The sequence below is a fragment of the Mustela nivalis genome (assembly GCF_964662115.1).
Source record: "Mustela nivalis genome assembly, chromosome: 3".
Lineage (NCBI taxonomy): Eukaryota > Metazoa > Chordata > Mammalia > Carnivora > Mustelidae > Mustela > Mustela nivalis.
The window spans coordinates 102,308,039-102,322,852 of NC_139022.1; the positions used below are offsets into that span (position 1 = coordinate 102,308,039).

The 14,814-nt window shown below is 49.9% G+C and overlaps 2 protein-coding genes across 6 annotated transcripts in view; one reads left to right on the forward strand and one right to left on the reverse strand.

Moving 5' to 3' along the window:
- LOC309862014 (uncharacterized protein) overlaps positions 1-483 on the reverse strand; it is a 368,153-nt gene extending 367,670 nt beyond the window's left edge. For all 4 annotated transcript variants that reach the window (XR_014310279.1, XR_014310281.1, XR_014310282.1 and 1 more), the window contains exon 1: positions 277-483. The gene's annotated coding sequence lies outside the window, so the exon portion shown is untranslated. The remainder of the gene's footprint in view (positions 1-276) is intronic.
- Positions 484-555: 72 nt separating this feature from the next.
- SPRY4 (sprouty RTK signaling antagonist 4) lies at positions 556-14,409 on the forward strand. Of its 2 annotated transcripts, none has more exons than XM_082725304.1 (2): positions 556-790; positions 9,796-14,409. In XM_082725304.1, exon 2 carries the CDS (start codon positions 9,843-9,845, stop codon positions 10,740-10,742), a length of 900 nt encoding a protein of 299 aa, XP_082581430.1. In that variant the 5' UTR covers positions 556-790; positions 9,796-9,842; the 3' UTR covers positions 10,743-14,409. The 2 variants fall into 2 exon arrangements, with proteins under 2 accessions (XP_082581430.1, XP_082581429.1); XM_082725303.1 differs by lacking the exon at positions 556-790 and adding an exon at positions 818-1,729.
- Positions 14,410-14,814: the final 405 nt, after the last annotated feature.

Sequence of the window (14,814 nt, forward strand, 5' to 3'; positions counted from 1 at the left end):
TATGGACATTTAACATTTTCTTAGTTTTTGGTAAGCGCGGCTTCACGACCCCTCCCCCCAACACCCCTAGGCTAGAGAAAGATAAGGCCCCCTGCAGGGGGTCTTCCCGTCTCCCGCCTTGCCCCCCACCCCTGCGGCAGATCGAGATCCCTAAATCTATGTGAGTTCTCCCCACCCAGCACTCGGCCCAGGATTCAGAGGCCACAGTGCACCCCAACCCCCAACGACACTGACGGTTCCTGCCCAAGCCCGCAGTGGCGTGAAGGTGGCCGTTACCTCCTCTCGCAGGCTGGGAGGGGGTACAGCCCGCGCAGCTGAGCCAGCTGCAGCAGTCGCCGCCGCCCTCCATTCATTGGGGAAAAAAAAAAAAAAGCAACAACAACCTCCACCCCTTTTTGTAAAAGAACGACGGCCTCTGAGGAGCTACAGTCAGCCCCAGCAATCAGGGGTTAAGTTCTTTTCCGGCCCCCCATTCATAAAAAAAGGAGCGCGGCGCATGCGCGTGCGGGGTCTCTTGTGCCCACCCATTCATAGAATTGCGAACGGAGCGCGTGCGCACTGGAGCACCCTTCCCTCCCATTCATAAAAAAGCCATTTTCCCAGGCAGTGGTTGCAACACCGCCGCGGAGGCAGCGAGAGGAGCTGACAGCGCGGAGCTGGCGCTGCGGTGCGCAAGGAGTCCTGTCGGTTTCTCCCGCCGACGTCTGCGTGAACAGCGGCGTCTGACCCGCCCGGGTTCGGAGATTTACACAAGCGTGGAGCAATGCTTGTGGTTCTGCGGCTCCTCAAAGTAAGTCCCTAGCCGGTTTCGGGATCCGAAAGTGCCCCCTCTGAGTCGCAATACGACTCCCCCTCCGGCTGGGGCAAATGGTGCGCTATTTCTGGGCGCGCCTCAGTGTTCTTCCCTCTCCCTGAGCCTCCTCTAGCCGCTGCGGTCTGCCGCAGCTCCCTGACGCCCTCGGCTGGGCCGGCACAGAGCCGGGGGTGTTCACAGCTTGGCACCAGAGTTTCCGACCCCGGGGCACTGCCAAGCCCGGCTTCCCCACTCTGCGACTCAGGAAGCCCCGTGCGTGTCCCGGGAGTTTGCTACTGGCCTGGTTTCTTTCCTCCTGCCACCACCCGCCTCGAGCATTGGAATGGGAGGCTCTGGGCTCGGTCAGGAGCCACCTTTTGGGTCCGGCGGGCGCTCTTGCCCTGGGCGGCTTGCCCACCCCGGGCTCCGTGCCCACGGTGCCAGCTCTGCCCAGATCTCCCCAGCCCACTGCAGCGGCCTATGCTCGACGTAGGTTTTTCTCTTCCCTTCGGAGCCGTGACAGACTGGGTTTTCTACCATTCTGTCTTCTCCTCGATGGTCAGCACGTAGATGGCCCGAGACTGGACATTTCTGCTCTCTCACTTTGGCGAGGCGGTTCTTAGCCGTCTGACCTTTGCTCTGCCGCTGCATTTTATGCTGTGGAACTGCCTTGCAGTTTCCTTACCCTTTCCCGGCCTCAGCAAGGGCAGAGGCCCTTCGGCCTCCTCTTTCCTCGTTTCTCCGGGCACTGAGCTGTGCCGGGCCCCGGGGCCGGGACGCGCTGGGGCTGTGGTGGGGGCTGAAGGTGCGTTTACATAACGCTGGGCGTGTGGGAGCTGGAGAAAGAGGTTGCATGCGTAGTAGAGATAAGGTTCCCGCTTTCCCTCCTTCTTGGTGGTACCAGGCTTGACATCACCCAGAAGAAAGATAGAGACGGTACGTTCTGAAAATTCTGAATCTCCAAGGCCACAGGGGCAGGGAAGGGGGGAAAAGGCGGGTTTGGGCAGCCAGGACAGCTGGAGCTTGGCTTCATCACTGGGGCCAGGGCTGTGCCCAGTTCCCCCTCCATGCAGACGATCAAAAAGCATTTAGACAGTAGCTGTTCTTGTGCAAGAAGAAGATTTCTCAATTCTCTTTGGGGCTGGGGGTTGTGGGCAGAGAAGGCAAGAGAGGCGAAAATGATTGCATGGCTCGATGGCTGAGTTATGGACGGAGAAGCAAGCTGGGCTGGAGGGGCTTGATGGTGGTGATTAGAGGGGAGAGCTGCTGGCTGCCTCATTCACCAGCTGCTGGATGGGCGTCCATATTGCCAAGGCTGGGTGAGGGCAGGAGGCTGCGTTCTGGCACACGGAGTCTCTAGTAACCCCCAGGCATGGTTAGCGCTGAAAGAAAAGATGTGGGTTCAGTGGGGTGCCCAGATCCAGTGGGAAACCTCACTTTTCTGCCTCTAAATCAGTGGCGTGATTCTCTCCAGTTTGGGGAGGGGCAGGAGCAAGTGCATGCCTTTCTGGTTAGCTGACCAAGGCTCTCCAGTCTTTCTGATGAGCCTCTCAGTGATACAAAGCTGGAAGGTGAAGGCCTAGAGCATTTAGGAAATACGGCCTTATCAATCTTTTAATAAACTCAGTCCGGCCTGTGGCCCTACCTGATATTGAACTGGTGATTTCACAATGTTTAGAGTTCTCTGGATCTTCACATGAATGGAACATAAAACATCTGAATTGTTCAGTTTTTTATTTCCTTTAGTCTGTGGGTGTGGGGTGGACTAGGAAAGGAAAGACTGCAGTTGACCCCTTTAGCTCTCTGTTTTAAGAGAGGGGCTGGAAAGACGTAGACTTGTCCAGTGGTGAAATCCAGTTTCCTCTCTTTGCCAGCCCTTGGGAGCGACCTCACTTGCCAGCAGGCTTCAGGCAAATCCATTAATGTGAGCAGCGCACACAATGACCAACTGAGATGCCGCATTTGGCCAGTACCTGGTGGGAGGCATTTTGATGGCATATTTCCAAAATCTCCATGATGGACAAATTTTGGTCAGTTAGGGTGAGGAAGACTTTCATAAGACATCTCTTAATTTTCCTTTTTTAGATTCTGAACCCAGGAGTCATTCCCCTTTTTGTGGAGTGGAAATCCTCATTCCCACGATCTTTTTTGTATTACCATCATTTTGAAATTACAACATTTCCTTAAAGTTTGGTTAGGCTTGGGGGGAGGAGACAGAACCATAGCCTAGAATGATTCCTGGCTAAGCAGGACAGAAACTGGGGGCCGGAGATCATTTGGAGCTTACAGAAAAGGTAGAGAGATGAGGCTCTTTGGTATTCCACCCTCTGTCCAGCATATTCTTTACCCATTCCAACATCTACATCCCCATCCCCCACTCCCACTCTGGTAAACCCAGAGGTCTGGCTGACTTGAATGACAAATGAAGGCAGCCTTTCCAAGCAAAATTTGAAAGTAAGTGATTTTAAAGTAAAGGGAGAAAAAAACACCCATTAACACCTTCAGAAGTGGCCCTTGAGAACACTTTGGGACTTTGCATCCAATACCTGATGCTAACTCCTTGGGTGTGACATCTTCTGGCCCCCAGTGTGGGGGCCCCCCTCCAAGCATTTTTCTTTCTCAGGCCATCCTCTTGGGTATGACCCAGATTTTGTACCAGGGAGGTTTGGAAAAGAGCTCCTTTTCTTTAGTTAGAAGTTGAGTGTTCTTTAGAGAGTTAAGGCATTTAATCTGGTTGTGACTCCAGAGTGCCTGTCACCTTGCTGCTATGGACCTGCAAGTTCCTTGTGAGGAAAACTTACAGCCTGGATTTAGGGATACAGCTGAAAAATTTGGATTTGGGATGTAGATACGAAAGCGTTCTTAAGGAAAGGGAATGGCAAAAGTGGAAAGGTTCCATCTCATGGCAAACCTGGATCTCCTGGATAGAAAGAAAAGCAGTGACCCATTGGAATATATTTTTGGTCTTTCAAAAGAGCCAGAGGAAGAAGGGGATGAAGAGCAGCATACAGAAAACTGTATTACTCCTTTCAGACCAAGCTGGGGCCAGGTCAGAGAAGGTGAATAGCTAAGAAACCTGCTAAGCTTGAGCTTTAGTCTCTCCATTTGTACAGTCAGGGAGGGACGGAGGGAAGAAACTTCCCAAGGGGGCTGTCGTGGTGGGCTGTGCTGGGCACATACAAGGAGCTGGTTGTGAGAAAGCCACTTCTTACACAGAAGATGTGGAGTGTTGCATGAAGTTAGAGGCGGGATATTCTTGGCTCTCAGGGGTCTGGGGCCACCCTGCAGATCCGGACAGCTGACAAGGCTGGGGATGTATCCGGGACATGTGGTTGGGTTTAAGAGGCTACACCATTCAGCTGTGTTCATGATTGTTCTTTCCAAGGACAGTCTGTGGAGGAAGCAAGGGCACTGGGGAGGGAGCACAGATGTGCTGGATCTAGTGGAGAAGGGAAGAGGCCCTTCTGGGGCAGGTGGCCATTTGCAGAGAGTGGTTTCCCTTTTCCAGTATTCTTTCTTTTTCTGGTTGGGAGGAGTGGGGAGTCATCTCCTGCCCCATCCCAGGAGGAAGCAAAAATCTGTTATCAGGAATCCATTATTAGAATCTTTTCTTAGAAATCTCTGGTGGAGGGTAGTAAGATAAATTGTCTTGTTGTCAGTGAGAGGGGGGCCTCCCTTGGGGTCTAAGTTTCTGTTCCCCTCCAAACTTTGATATGGGCCGGGAATTCTAGCCCCATTCTTTTCTCTCCCTTCATTTCTAGTATCTCTTTAAGGGGATCTGAGCAGATAACCAATGAAACCAACATTTAAAGCAGTTAGAATAGCCCAGAGCACGTACAGCAAGACACCCCCCCCCCCCCCCACTAATCCTTGTGCTGGGACTTTGGCGCGCTCAACTGACTGGTTGTGGAAGAGGGAGAGGGTTGGGAACTGTTAGCTGGTAGTGGGACAAAAGGATGAAAAGCAGCTGTTTTCTTTTGTGATCTCTAACTAACTATTATGGCCAGAGGTGAGCTCCTTAGTGAACTCCTTATGCTGGTGCTGGAGAGGGGTGGGGGAGCCGCTGCAAGGATTCTCCGACAAATCCAGCTGCACCAATGCTTTGTTCTCCCACAGGGGCTGTTCTCTGCATCTCAGAGATGCAGAGATGGTCTTCCTCAGTGGGGTGTAGGGAAGGCTGGTCCTTGGTTTTCCTCTCCACTCCCCCCAACCCCGCCAAACACCTTTTAAAGTCTTTTTGAAGCAATAAGTCATTATTTGGTTGGAATTTAATTAACTAAACTGTGATGCTGTCACAAAGAACCAAGCGGCAATGCTGGGTGGGATTCCCGGCAGCCTAGAGACCTTTTCTTCTGAACTGATAAAGGGTTAAACAACCTTCGCTGGGAGGACCTGCCTAGACTGAATAGAGCAGTACAGAAATGGCCCATTCATTCAGAGCCTCTTGCCAGTCTGTCATGTGCAGAGCTATAGTTTTGAAAGCACAACTGTCAGTATTTCCCAACTCCTCTTCCCAGGGGAAGTCAAGGGGAAGAGGTGGGTGGATGGCATGGACCTTTAACACACCCCTTGATTCTTTTCAGCCAGCCTGCCTCTGTATCCTGACGCTCAGCCCATCCCACAGGTACATATGCCACAGACTGCCAAGTGGCAAAAACAGGACTGTGTGCTCTGTGCTTTGCAATATTCTGCTGATTCGGTATTCTAGGACCGGCTTCTGGCTTCCTCTTACTCAGGCCCCTCCCTCCCTTCCCCACAGACCTAGAACAGAAAGCACCATCTGAGAATGTATCCCAGGGATCCTTAAGTTCAGCTTTGTAGGAGAGGGGAGAGGGAATTCCTTCCCATGCCAGGGCTTCCTTTTAGACTGCTTTGTGATGAGATCCTACAAGTGACACTAAAATGAACACGCTTAGTGAAGCAGTGGTGTATGAGGTGACAGAAGGGATGGTAAAGAAAACTGAATTGGAAACTTGAATTCTGGGCCTTCCTGTAATGACAGATTTCACCCCCAAGAGCACAGTGAGAATTCCCTCCACAGGGGGCCAGTCTGATGTAACCCCTGTCTGCATGCTTCATTTCTCTGCTGGTTTGGTTAAGAGCCCCATGAATGGCCTGTTGAGGCTCCCTGAGGGCTGGTGGCAGACTGGGGAGACTAGTGGAGTCCATGATTGTGAAAGCGATCAGTGCTTTCCTGCCTTTACATGAATACCTAGATGCTACTGTAAGTCAGGGCTGTGGGGTTGAGGCAGCAGGCTCTTGGAGCCTTTGCTGTCTAGATTCAAATGGTGCCCCAATAACTTACTAACATTACTAGCATTATGACCCTTTGTTCTTCATTTCTTCCTTGCAGAATGGGTGTTACTCTCCAAAGTGATGGTGTAAGGATTAAATGAGAAAATCACTGACTGCTTAGCACAGAAGCCTGACTCGAAGATAGGTTTCATAAATATTAGCTCCTTCCACAATTATTATTACTTAGTATGAGAAGTTGGGAGTGGAGGCAAAAGTTTCCTTTCCTCATGCTAATCCATAATAATGCCACCTAAAAAAACTCCATAGAGGTGCTTCTCTGACTAAGTGGAGTGCTGGCTTTGTTTCTCTGTCCACAGTTTTCCAAATTGACCATCAGTCTTCCAAAGAGCCTAAATGAGGCAAAGCCTCCTCTCTCCTCTATTTATATTATAAATCTCTTCCTTCCTTACAGGGGAAGCAGGGAGTACATATTAAACTGCACTTAAGTTTCTCAGCATTGCTTAGGCTAGAGGCTGGGTGTGTCCCAGTGAGTAGAGATTGATCTTATAAACCAACTGAGGGTTGGGGTTTTGTGTTTTGTGTTTCTTGTTTTTTGTTTTTTTGAGGCTTCATTTAGCCTTGCTGAGGGGTTATCAAACAGTCTGCTCGGGAAGTAGTGGAAGTCCATGCTAATGGGGAGGTAAGGAATTGGGGCTGGGGGAGGGTTTTGAGCACTGCAACTGTGAGCCAGCCACTGGTTTTTGCTGAGCTAGTGGCCGGGAAGAATCCGACATCAGGGTTATGAAAGGGAAGATGCATTTTGGAATATGCCTGCTGGAGCCATCTTGTATGTTGCATGTCCCAAGAGAGCTGAGTCATCATGGACCAAGCTCCCACCCCCATGTCTGGCCCCAACAGCAAGCCCAGATCTTGACAGCCAACATCCCATTGCCCACAGGCGCTGTGCCCACCCTGGCATCCTGGTGGGACTTTTCCATTAATGTGCCTTCTGATTCCAGGGCCTATTAAAATCTTTGAGCATTGCCATAAGAAAATATGGCTGTTTTTAAGAATTCCAAAAACAGAACTGGGGGAAGAAGAGTGTGTAATTTTCTTCTTTACCCTTATTTTTCCAACAGCATGGCAAGTCCCAGTCCTAGTTCTAAGAGACAAAACCCCAACTACATGGGGCAAAATGGCCTTCAAACTGCCACTGGCAGTTTTGTTGGCAAGACCCTGAGCATTCATGACCCAAGCTTCTGGAATAAGGGAACCACACTGTCTTTGTCTGGGCTGGGGGTTCAGGCTGAGGCACCTCTTGGCTGGCACCTGAGAGTCTCATCCTTTGCCTCCATCAACATTTTCCTTTCTTGTGCCCCGTCACATGTTTTCCTCCAGGTAAAGTCCCCATGGTGGGGACCTGGGGTTCCTAACGCTTGTCTGTTGAACCTAAACCCATTTGCAGAAGCAAGGCTTTGGAACCCCTGCAAAAGAGTAAGTGGGCTAAGGTAGCATTCCCTAAAGTTCTGCCCTACTGTATCCTGGATCCTTGGAAAAACTCCTCTCTATAGATGCATATTTGACCTCACCCCCATCCACAGGGTCCCTATAGGAGGCTACCTTGGTAAATGATCATTCTTGGTGGCACAAGTGCCAGACACTTAAGGCTAGTAACTCTGCTGCAGGGGAGTCTCCCATTTTAAGATGATGCTCTCCTTGCTTTTGGAGGGAATGTGGAGACAGGAGGCAGGTGTTGCCATTAGGCAGACTTTCTCCCACGTGAGAAAAACTGCACAGAAGACCTAGCATCTTTTAAGTAGGTAGAGCTATGGGAGCAAAGCCAATAATACATGCCCTATGCAAATGGGAAACAGCAGCTGACTGAGCACTGAGCCTTATGGAAAAGACTTGAGATGAGAACACAGGATGAGAACCTTGTGGATAAAATTCCCTTTTCTCCCCTTCGTGAACTTTTCATTGAGAGCTAGCTTGCTCTTTTAGACAGATCAGAAAGCATTTGGAGAAGCCCTTCCCCCAACAATTTCACCATTTTTTTTTTTAATCAAATACCGTTTCCAAGTTAGGGGGTATAAAATTGAGTTGCTCTGAATGCTTTTTCCACCTGCCGCCTCATTTCTCAGTGTAGACATTGGTAAGTATGGATGAGTCACCTGGGGCAGGGTATCATTCCCCTATGATTGGAGTACTGGGATAGGCCAACTGTGTATCCAGTCTAGAGGGGCATGGGGTTAACTAGAAATGGAAACCTATCAACACCCCCCCCCCTTAGCATTACTCTGAGGCCACATGAACCTGACAGCAGAGATGCAGGGACTGTTCCCCTAATGAGAACATCATTAGTATCATGAAAGGGCATTCATCCAACTCTGCCCGGTAACATTAATTCAGTGGTCTGTTCCTTTTTTCAATACCATTATCTTTCCCTTCTATCCGCTTCTTGTTCTGTCTCACACCCCCACCCACTAGTGGACTCTTCCCAGAGTCTAATCTTCCTCTTGGATTCCAAATTGTGTCCCCTTGGGCAGAGGTCTTGGCCTTCTGCTGCTATTTCTTTAAATTGATCTCCAGCCGAATTCCGAATGTAAAGGTCAGCAGGCGAGGAAATGGCACTTCTAATAGAAAACAATGTGCACTTTCTAAATTTGAACCAAGTCGTTTCCGCTCTTTGATTTAAGTGACTTCCTGGGGTTCCGTGTCAGGCACTGCAGTTGAATCTCTGGCGGGATTCCAACTTAAAATTGCACTCTCTCGGTGAAATTAGAAACTGATCCAGAGTTGGCTTAGCTATTCTAGTAAATAGCATTTAGGCTGAATGTTCAGCTCAGCACTTGGAAATGGGTGATGTGAGTGCCCCTCGAGAGGATTTCCCATTCAAGTTGTCAGAAGTGCACCTAGCCAGAGGTTATTAGCCATTGGAGGTTGCTGCTCTTAGAAGTGGTGGTTATAAGTTAATATCCTGGATGTAGAGGCATCACATACAGCCCTTCCTTCTCTTGTGACTATGTGAAATAAAGGCTTTTGTTTATCTAGCTGATACACTCCATGGGAGCTCACAGGGGCTGTCTGTCATGGTCACTACATCCTCAGCACACAATCCTTTGGGTGTTCAGGAAATCTAAGCTGATGCTCTCTGGAATAGTGATACATTACTGGCAGGCAAGATGCTAGGTAGTGGATAGCATTTTCTCATTTAATCCTCACAAGAACCCATTTTAGAGATTAAAAAACTAAGGCATAAAGGTAACAGAACCTTACTTACAGCAACATTGCTAGGGAGATGGGTGAGAATTCAAACTTGGATCTGATTCCAGAACCTGTATTTACAACCACTGGGCTACCTAAACTTAAAAATAGGGCATATTTTGCAGCCATTGCAAGAATGGGTTTGGTTGGGCTAGGTTTGAACTCCTGCTGAGTTCTGTTGATAATTTTGTGTGCCTTTGGACAGGTTATTTTGAACATCCATTTTCTGTAACTACAGAAGGGCTAGTAGTAGTGAAGAGTCAATGACACATTATACATGGAGCTTACCAGAGCATATGGCTCATTAAGTGCTGAGTAAGTGTTGCTTCTATCACTCACTATTGTTAGTATTAATCATCTTGAGCCTCAGTGCTGGAGAATCCAGTTCCCATTTCATTTGTACTCCCAAGGACCTTAAGGGATGGGGGTGGGGGTGTTAACAGGCCAAGTACTGATGCCTGGAATCCACTCTCTCTTCCTTTTCCCCACCTCCCCCTACCCAGGGCCCCTAGAAGCTTGTTCCTCTGCACAGTCCAGGACCTCCAGCCCAATGGAGCCCCCGATCCCACAGAGCGTCCCCTTGACTCCCAGCTCAGTCATGGTCCAGCCCCTACTTGACAGCCGTATGCCCCACAACCGCCTCCAACACCCACTCACCATCCTCCCCATCGACCAAATGAAGACCAGCCATGTGGAGAATGACTACATAGACAATCCTGGCCTGGTGCCCCCTATTGGCCCTAAGCGGACCCGGGGTGGGCCCCCAGAGTTGGCCCCAACGCCTGCCCGCTGTGACCAGGATGTCACCCACCACTGGATCTCCTTCAGCGGGCGCCCCAGCTCCGTGAGCAGCAGCAGCAGCACGTCCTCTGACCAGCGGCTCTTAGACCACATGGCACCACCACCTGTGACTGATCAGGCTTCCCCGAGGGCAGTGCGCATCCAGCCCAAGGTGGTCCACTGCAAACCACTGGACCTCAAGGGCCTGGCAGTGCCCCCCGAACTGGACAAGCATTTCTTGCTATGTGAGGCCTGTGGGAAGTGTAAGTGCAAGGAGTGTGCATCCCCGCGGACACTGCCCTCCTGCTGGGTCTGCAACCAGGAATGCCTGTGCTCTGCCCAGACCCTGGTCAACTACGGCACCTGCATGTGCCTGGTGCAAGGCATCTTCTACCACTGCACCAATGAGGACGATGAGGGCTCCTGCGCTGACCACCCCTGCTCCTGCTCCCGCTCCAACTGCTGCGCCCGCTGGTCCTTCATGGGGGCCCTCTCCCTGGTGCTGCCATGCCTGCTCTGCTACCTGCCCGCCACCGGCTGTGTGAAGCTGGCCCAGCGCGGCTACGACCGCCTGCGCCGCCCTGGTTGCCGCTGCAAGCATACGAACAGCGTCATCTGCAAGGCAGCCACCGGGGACGCCAAGGCCAACAGACCAGACAAGCCCTTCTGACGCTTCCAGTCGAAGCCCCCGCGCTGCCCCTGAAAACCTGGTTCCCTTCCTGACACCTGAGAAGACCACAGCGAGGCCAAAGGCTTTAAATGTCCTGAGGCTGACCTTGCTGGTCTGCCCACTCCCCACCCTCAGCTTCTGAAGATATGGAGACACCACTGCCCACCCTCTCTTTCCCGAAAGGATGAAGAAGCACTTTGGGTTGTTGTTTTTCGTTCTTTTGGTTGTTGTTGTTGTTGTTTTTTTTTCCAGGGTCCTGGAACTCTGGCAGACAGACAGTGGCAGGGGTGTGGGGTGGGGGTTGGGGAGGGTTCCTTTTCAGAAGACAGAACACAGATGTGGACACATATCCGGAAGTTGCAGCTGCTTGAATGCCTTCCCAGTCCCTCCTTCCCCCTCTCCCCACTCTTCCATTCTCTGGCTGCTGGGGAGGAATCATTAACTGAGTGACCAGGACCTCTGAGGAAGACGCTTGGAACCCTGATGTCCGTACTTCTCTCCCTGCCAACCCCAGGTTGCCCTAACACCATGGGGAAGGTGAAGACCCTGGCAATCCCTGTTGTATATACTTGGGACCCCCTTAAGAGCAGAGGCTCATTCCCCACTCTGCCTCCCTAGAGCCGCAGATGGATTTTAGGAGCCACTACAGAGCGCATTTCTCCCTTCCAGCTTCATCACTAACTGTCAGGGGTGTTTGCTCATAACACCATCCTCTGGTTCTTACCGAGTCACAGACTCACCTGCCACTATGAGTCCCGGGTTCTCTCTGCCCAGATCCTTTCCAGAAATTTTTATGGGTAGAGAAGGCCGGGGCGGCACATGCGAGACCAAATATAATTTTGCCAATGAGTCTGAGGCTGTGGTCTCTGGATCCAGTCATTACGTTTTTTTAGAACAATTAAACCAGATGCTGTAATGGTGTTTAAAAAAATAATAATGAAATACTTGCTTCCTTTTGGGCCACCCCCAGGAAGGGCTGATTTCAAAATCTGGGGGGCGAGCAACCTCAAGGAACACAATCCCCCTTCCCACCAAGAAGAGGATTTTAAGAGCAAAGAAGAGAGGCAGCACCTCCCATTGGCAGAGTGACAGTAGAGCCGAGCTGGGTGTGGGCTCCTTCTCTTGTGATTCTGCTGCTTGCTGTCATAGCCTTTTGTGTACAGTGTTGTGTGTGTATCTTTAATGTAAATAGACAGATGATGAAAAAAAAAAGTCTATTTTAGTGTTAGGAGGCCCTGGCTGAGGAGTAAGAGCAAGGGGGGTGGGGATTCTCCAGGGGCTTCTTGGGATTGAGCCCTGCTTCCCTGTGTGGCCACACTACCCCCACCCAACAGTCCCCAAAGACGTAGCAACTCACTTTCTCAAGGTGCTAAAGGACTCGAAGTGCAGCACGTCCAGTGGGTAGGTACTTGTTGCATGCAAAAGCTATATTGTGTGTGGTCCTCCCCCTCCCCCAGCTGTTGTGCAGGGGTTTTTGCTTCGTGTGATATTCTGTGTGTTGTCCCACCCCCATGAGAGGACATGGCCTGGGTCAGAAAAGCTACCCCAGGTGAAACCAGGAGTGCAGCAGGCAGACCTTTTGTAGCATTTCGTTTTTCCAGGAAGGAGGCAAGGAGGCAGGTAGCTGTGATTGACATGCACCCAGTGCTTCTGAGGACTTTTTTTTCCTTCTTGAAGACTAGTAGTAATATCTTATGATTTAGAATAAGTTAATCATAACCGTAGGTATTTATTGATTGGAGGAAAGGAGGGGAGGGTCATATTATTTTAGGCTTTATTTATATAACATTTGCTAGCTTGTAAAAAGTTATGAAATATTGCATCTATGTTTTCTAAGGCTGATTCACGTAGCTACCCTTGCCACAGTTGTGATGGATGTATGGATGTTCTTGCACAAATAGGAGGGAATGGTAGGAAAAACACATTCAGCCAACCACTTACACTAATTGAATGTATCAGATATGTACTAAAGGGACTGGAGATGTTTTCCTCAGAATATTTGAGCAGAGGTTACCCCCCAAATGGAAGGGCACACGTCCACTCTTGGCAAGGTCTGAGAACTTTTCCCAGAGCCCCTCTCAAATGTCTCCATGGGAAACTTGACCCACTGCAAGTTGCACTTCAGTGATCTTGGTGTTCTACACACCCATTCTGTGGAGAATTGATTTACATAAGCTGTGTACACACACCCCCACACACCCCTACTCCACCAACCTTCTATCTACACAGACCCTGTTTCCTAACAAACAGCCTCCTGACCCCTGATGAACCCTGAATTTTTGTGTACATAGTTGTAAACATGGATTTTTCTAGTTTGGGTTTTCTTTTTTTTTTTCTTCCCTCTGTTTTGCCTTGTTCTTTTTGGTTTGCATTTAACCTGCTAGATGGATGTGTGCCGAGCTCCCAGTGTCCCCTGTGCTCAGTGATAAAGGGAAGCGGTGAAGCAGCTTTGGTTCTCCCAGCTCTGTTGCAGGGCAAGTCCTCAGCATGTTTTTCTCAGCTTGGCAAAACAAAACAAAACAAAACTGGCTTGCCCATGGGCCCTGGGGGCCTGTCAAGGGCCACTAGGGACTAAACTCTCAGAATCACGACACATTTCTCTGGGTGCTTCTGGCTGACTGTTTCCATCAGCAATGGCTTGCTTGGCTGGATTATGCCTCATCTGAACCTTTTCTGAAAAGAGCCAGCTGGTTCCCACTTCTGTTCAACCTGGGGTTAGTGGTCGTTCCGCGTGGAATTGGGGGTAGGGTCCACAAGCCTGGGTCCAGGACACATGTCCTAGTAAGCCATGGCTGCTCCCACCCTAAGGGTGGGTTTATGAAGGCCCAACACTCCCAAGAAGCACTCTGAGAACTGACTCTAGGATAGCCAAGACTTCTGGATGGATGTCGGGGTGCAACCAAGGCTTCTCACAGTCCCTGGCTGGAAAGAGGTAAAGACCAATCTCCGCTGCTGGTATGGGCCCCTTCACAGCCAGCAGAAGTGGAAGACCTTCATGTGACAACATCTAGTTCTTCCAGAATTGTGGAGTCTGCGTGGATCACCAGTGAACATCGAGTGGGGCCCAGTTAGCTAATGAGTGGCTGAAGTTTGCACAACATGGAAGGTATTGGTCAGGAGCAGACACCCAGTTTCCGTCACTTTGAAACTTCATAGTGTCCCCTGCTGCCCCAGGAGATGGCTGATGGAGTCTGGGCAGCATGACTTTGCACTGTACAATTCACTAGGGCATCTCCCAAGCTTCACTGGCTTTCTGGTTCATGCCTTCAGTAAGCATTTCCATGCCCTGTGCTTACTGTGACAGTTGATGACAAATCTTGTGCTGCCATTTTTGCTGTGGGTAACTGTGGTGTCCTACCTTGCTTTCTCTTCTCACTGCCCCACAGTTTGGTTTTGTGTTACAAACAGAAAAGCTGTTCAAGGTTCCCACCCCACTACCTTCCTACTTCATGTTGCCTCTTCACTGTAGCTCCTTCTCACCCCACAACAAAAGTTACCACAGAAGGTTTCCTTTGTATAGAATATTTATTTTGAAGCTCTATTTTAATAGTATTTATTTTAGAAAGTCTACTATTGTCAGAGTTCTTCTGTTTGTGAAGAAAAAAACAAGTTAAAAACTGAATGTACTGATCTAGAAAATATATATAAATATATATTGTTAAATATACACGGGACTGCCATTTCTTGTGTGTTTGTGTTCACACCCCCAATATCCTCACCCAGCACAACTCTTGAATTTGTCAAAGAACACTCAACAAGTGGAAATCTGTACCCCAGCTCTGGCAGGAAAAGGAGCAGAGATGGGGGGCTCCTTGTGCCACAATAGTCCCTTGTTCTACTTCTAGGATGCCCTGACAACCCCTGTAGGAAAGCTTCACTTTTTAACCTAGCTGAGTTCTGCCAGGTGCTGCTCCATTCCCCGCCCCCCCCCCCCACAGGAGTGTATCTGTAACCACTCACACAGGGAGGCAGAGGAGGTAGGAAACGGTTTAGAAAAGTAGTGCAGTTCTCTCCTTTCATAAGCTCTGGTGCCCCCGAAGCAGATTTTCAGTGCACACGGACATAAACAATG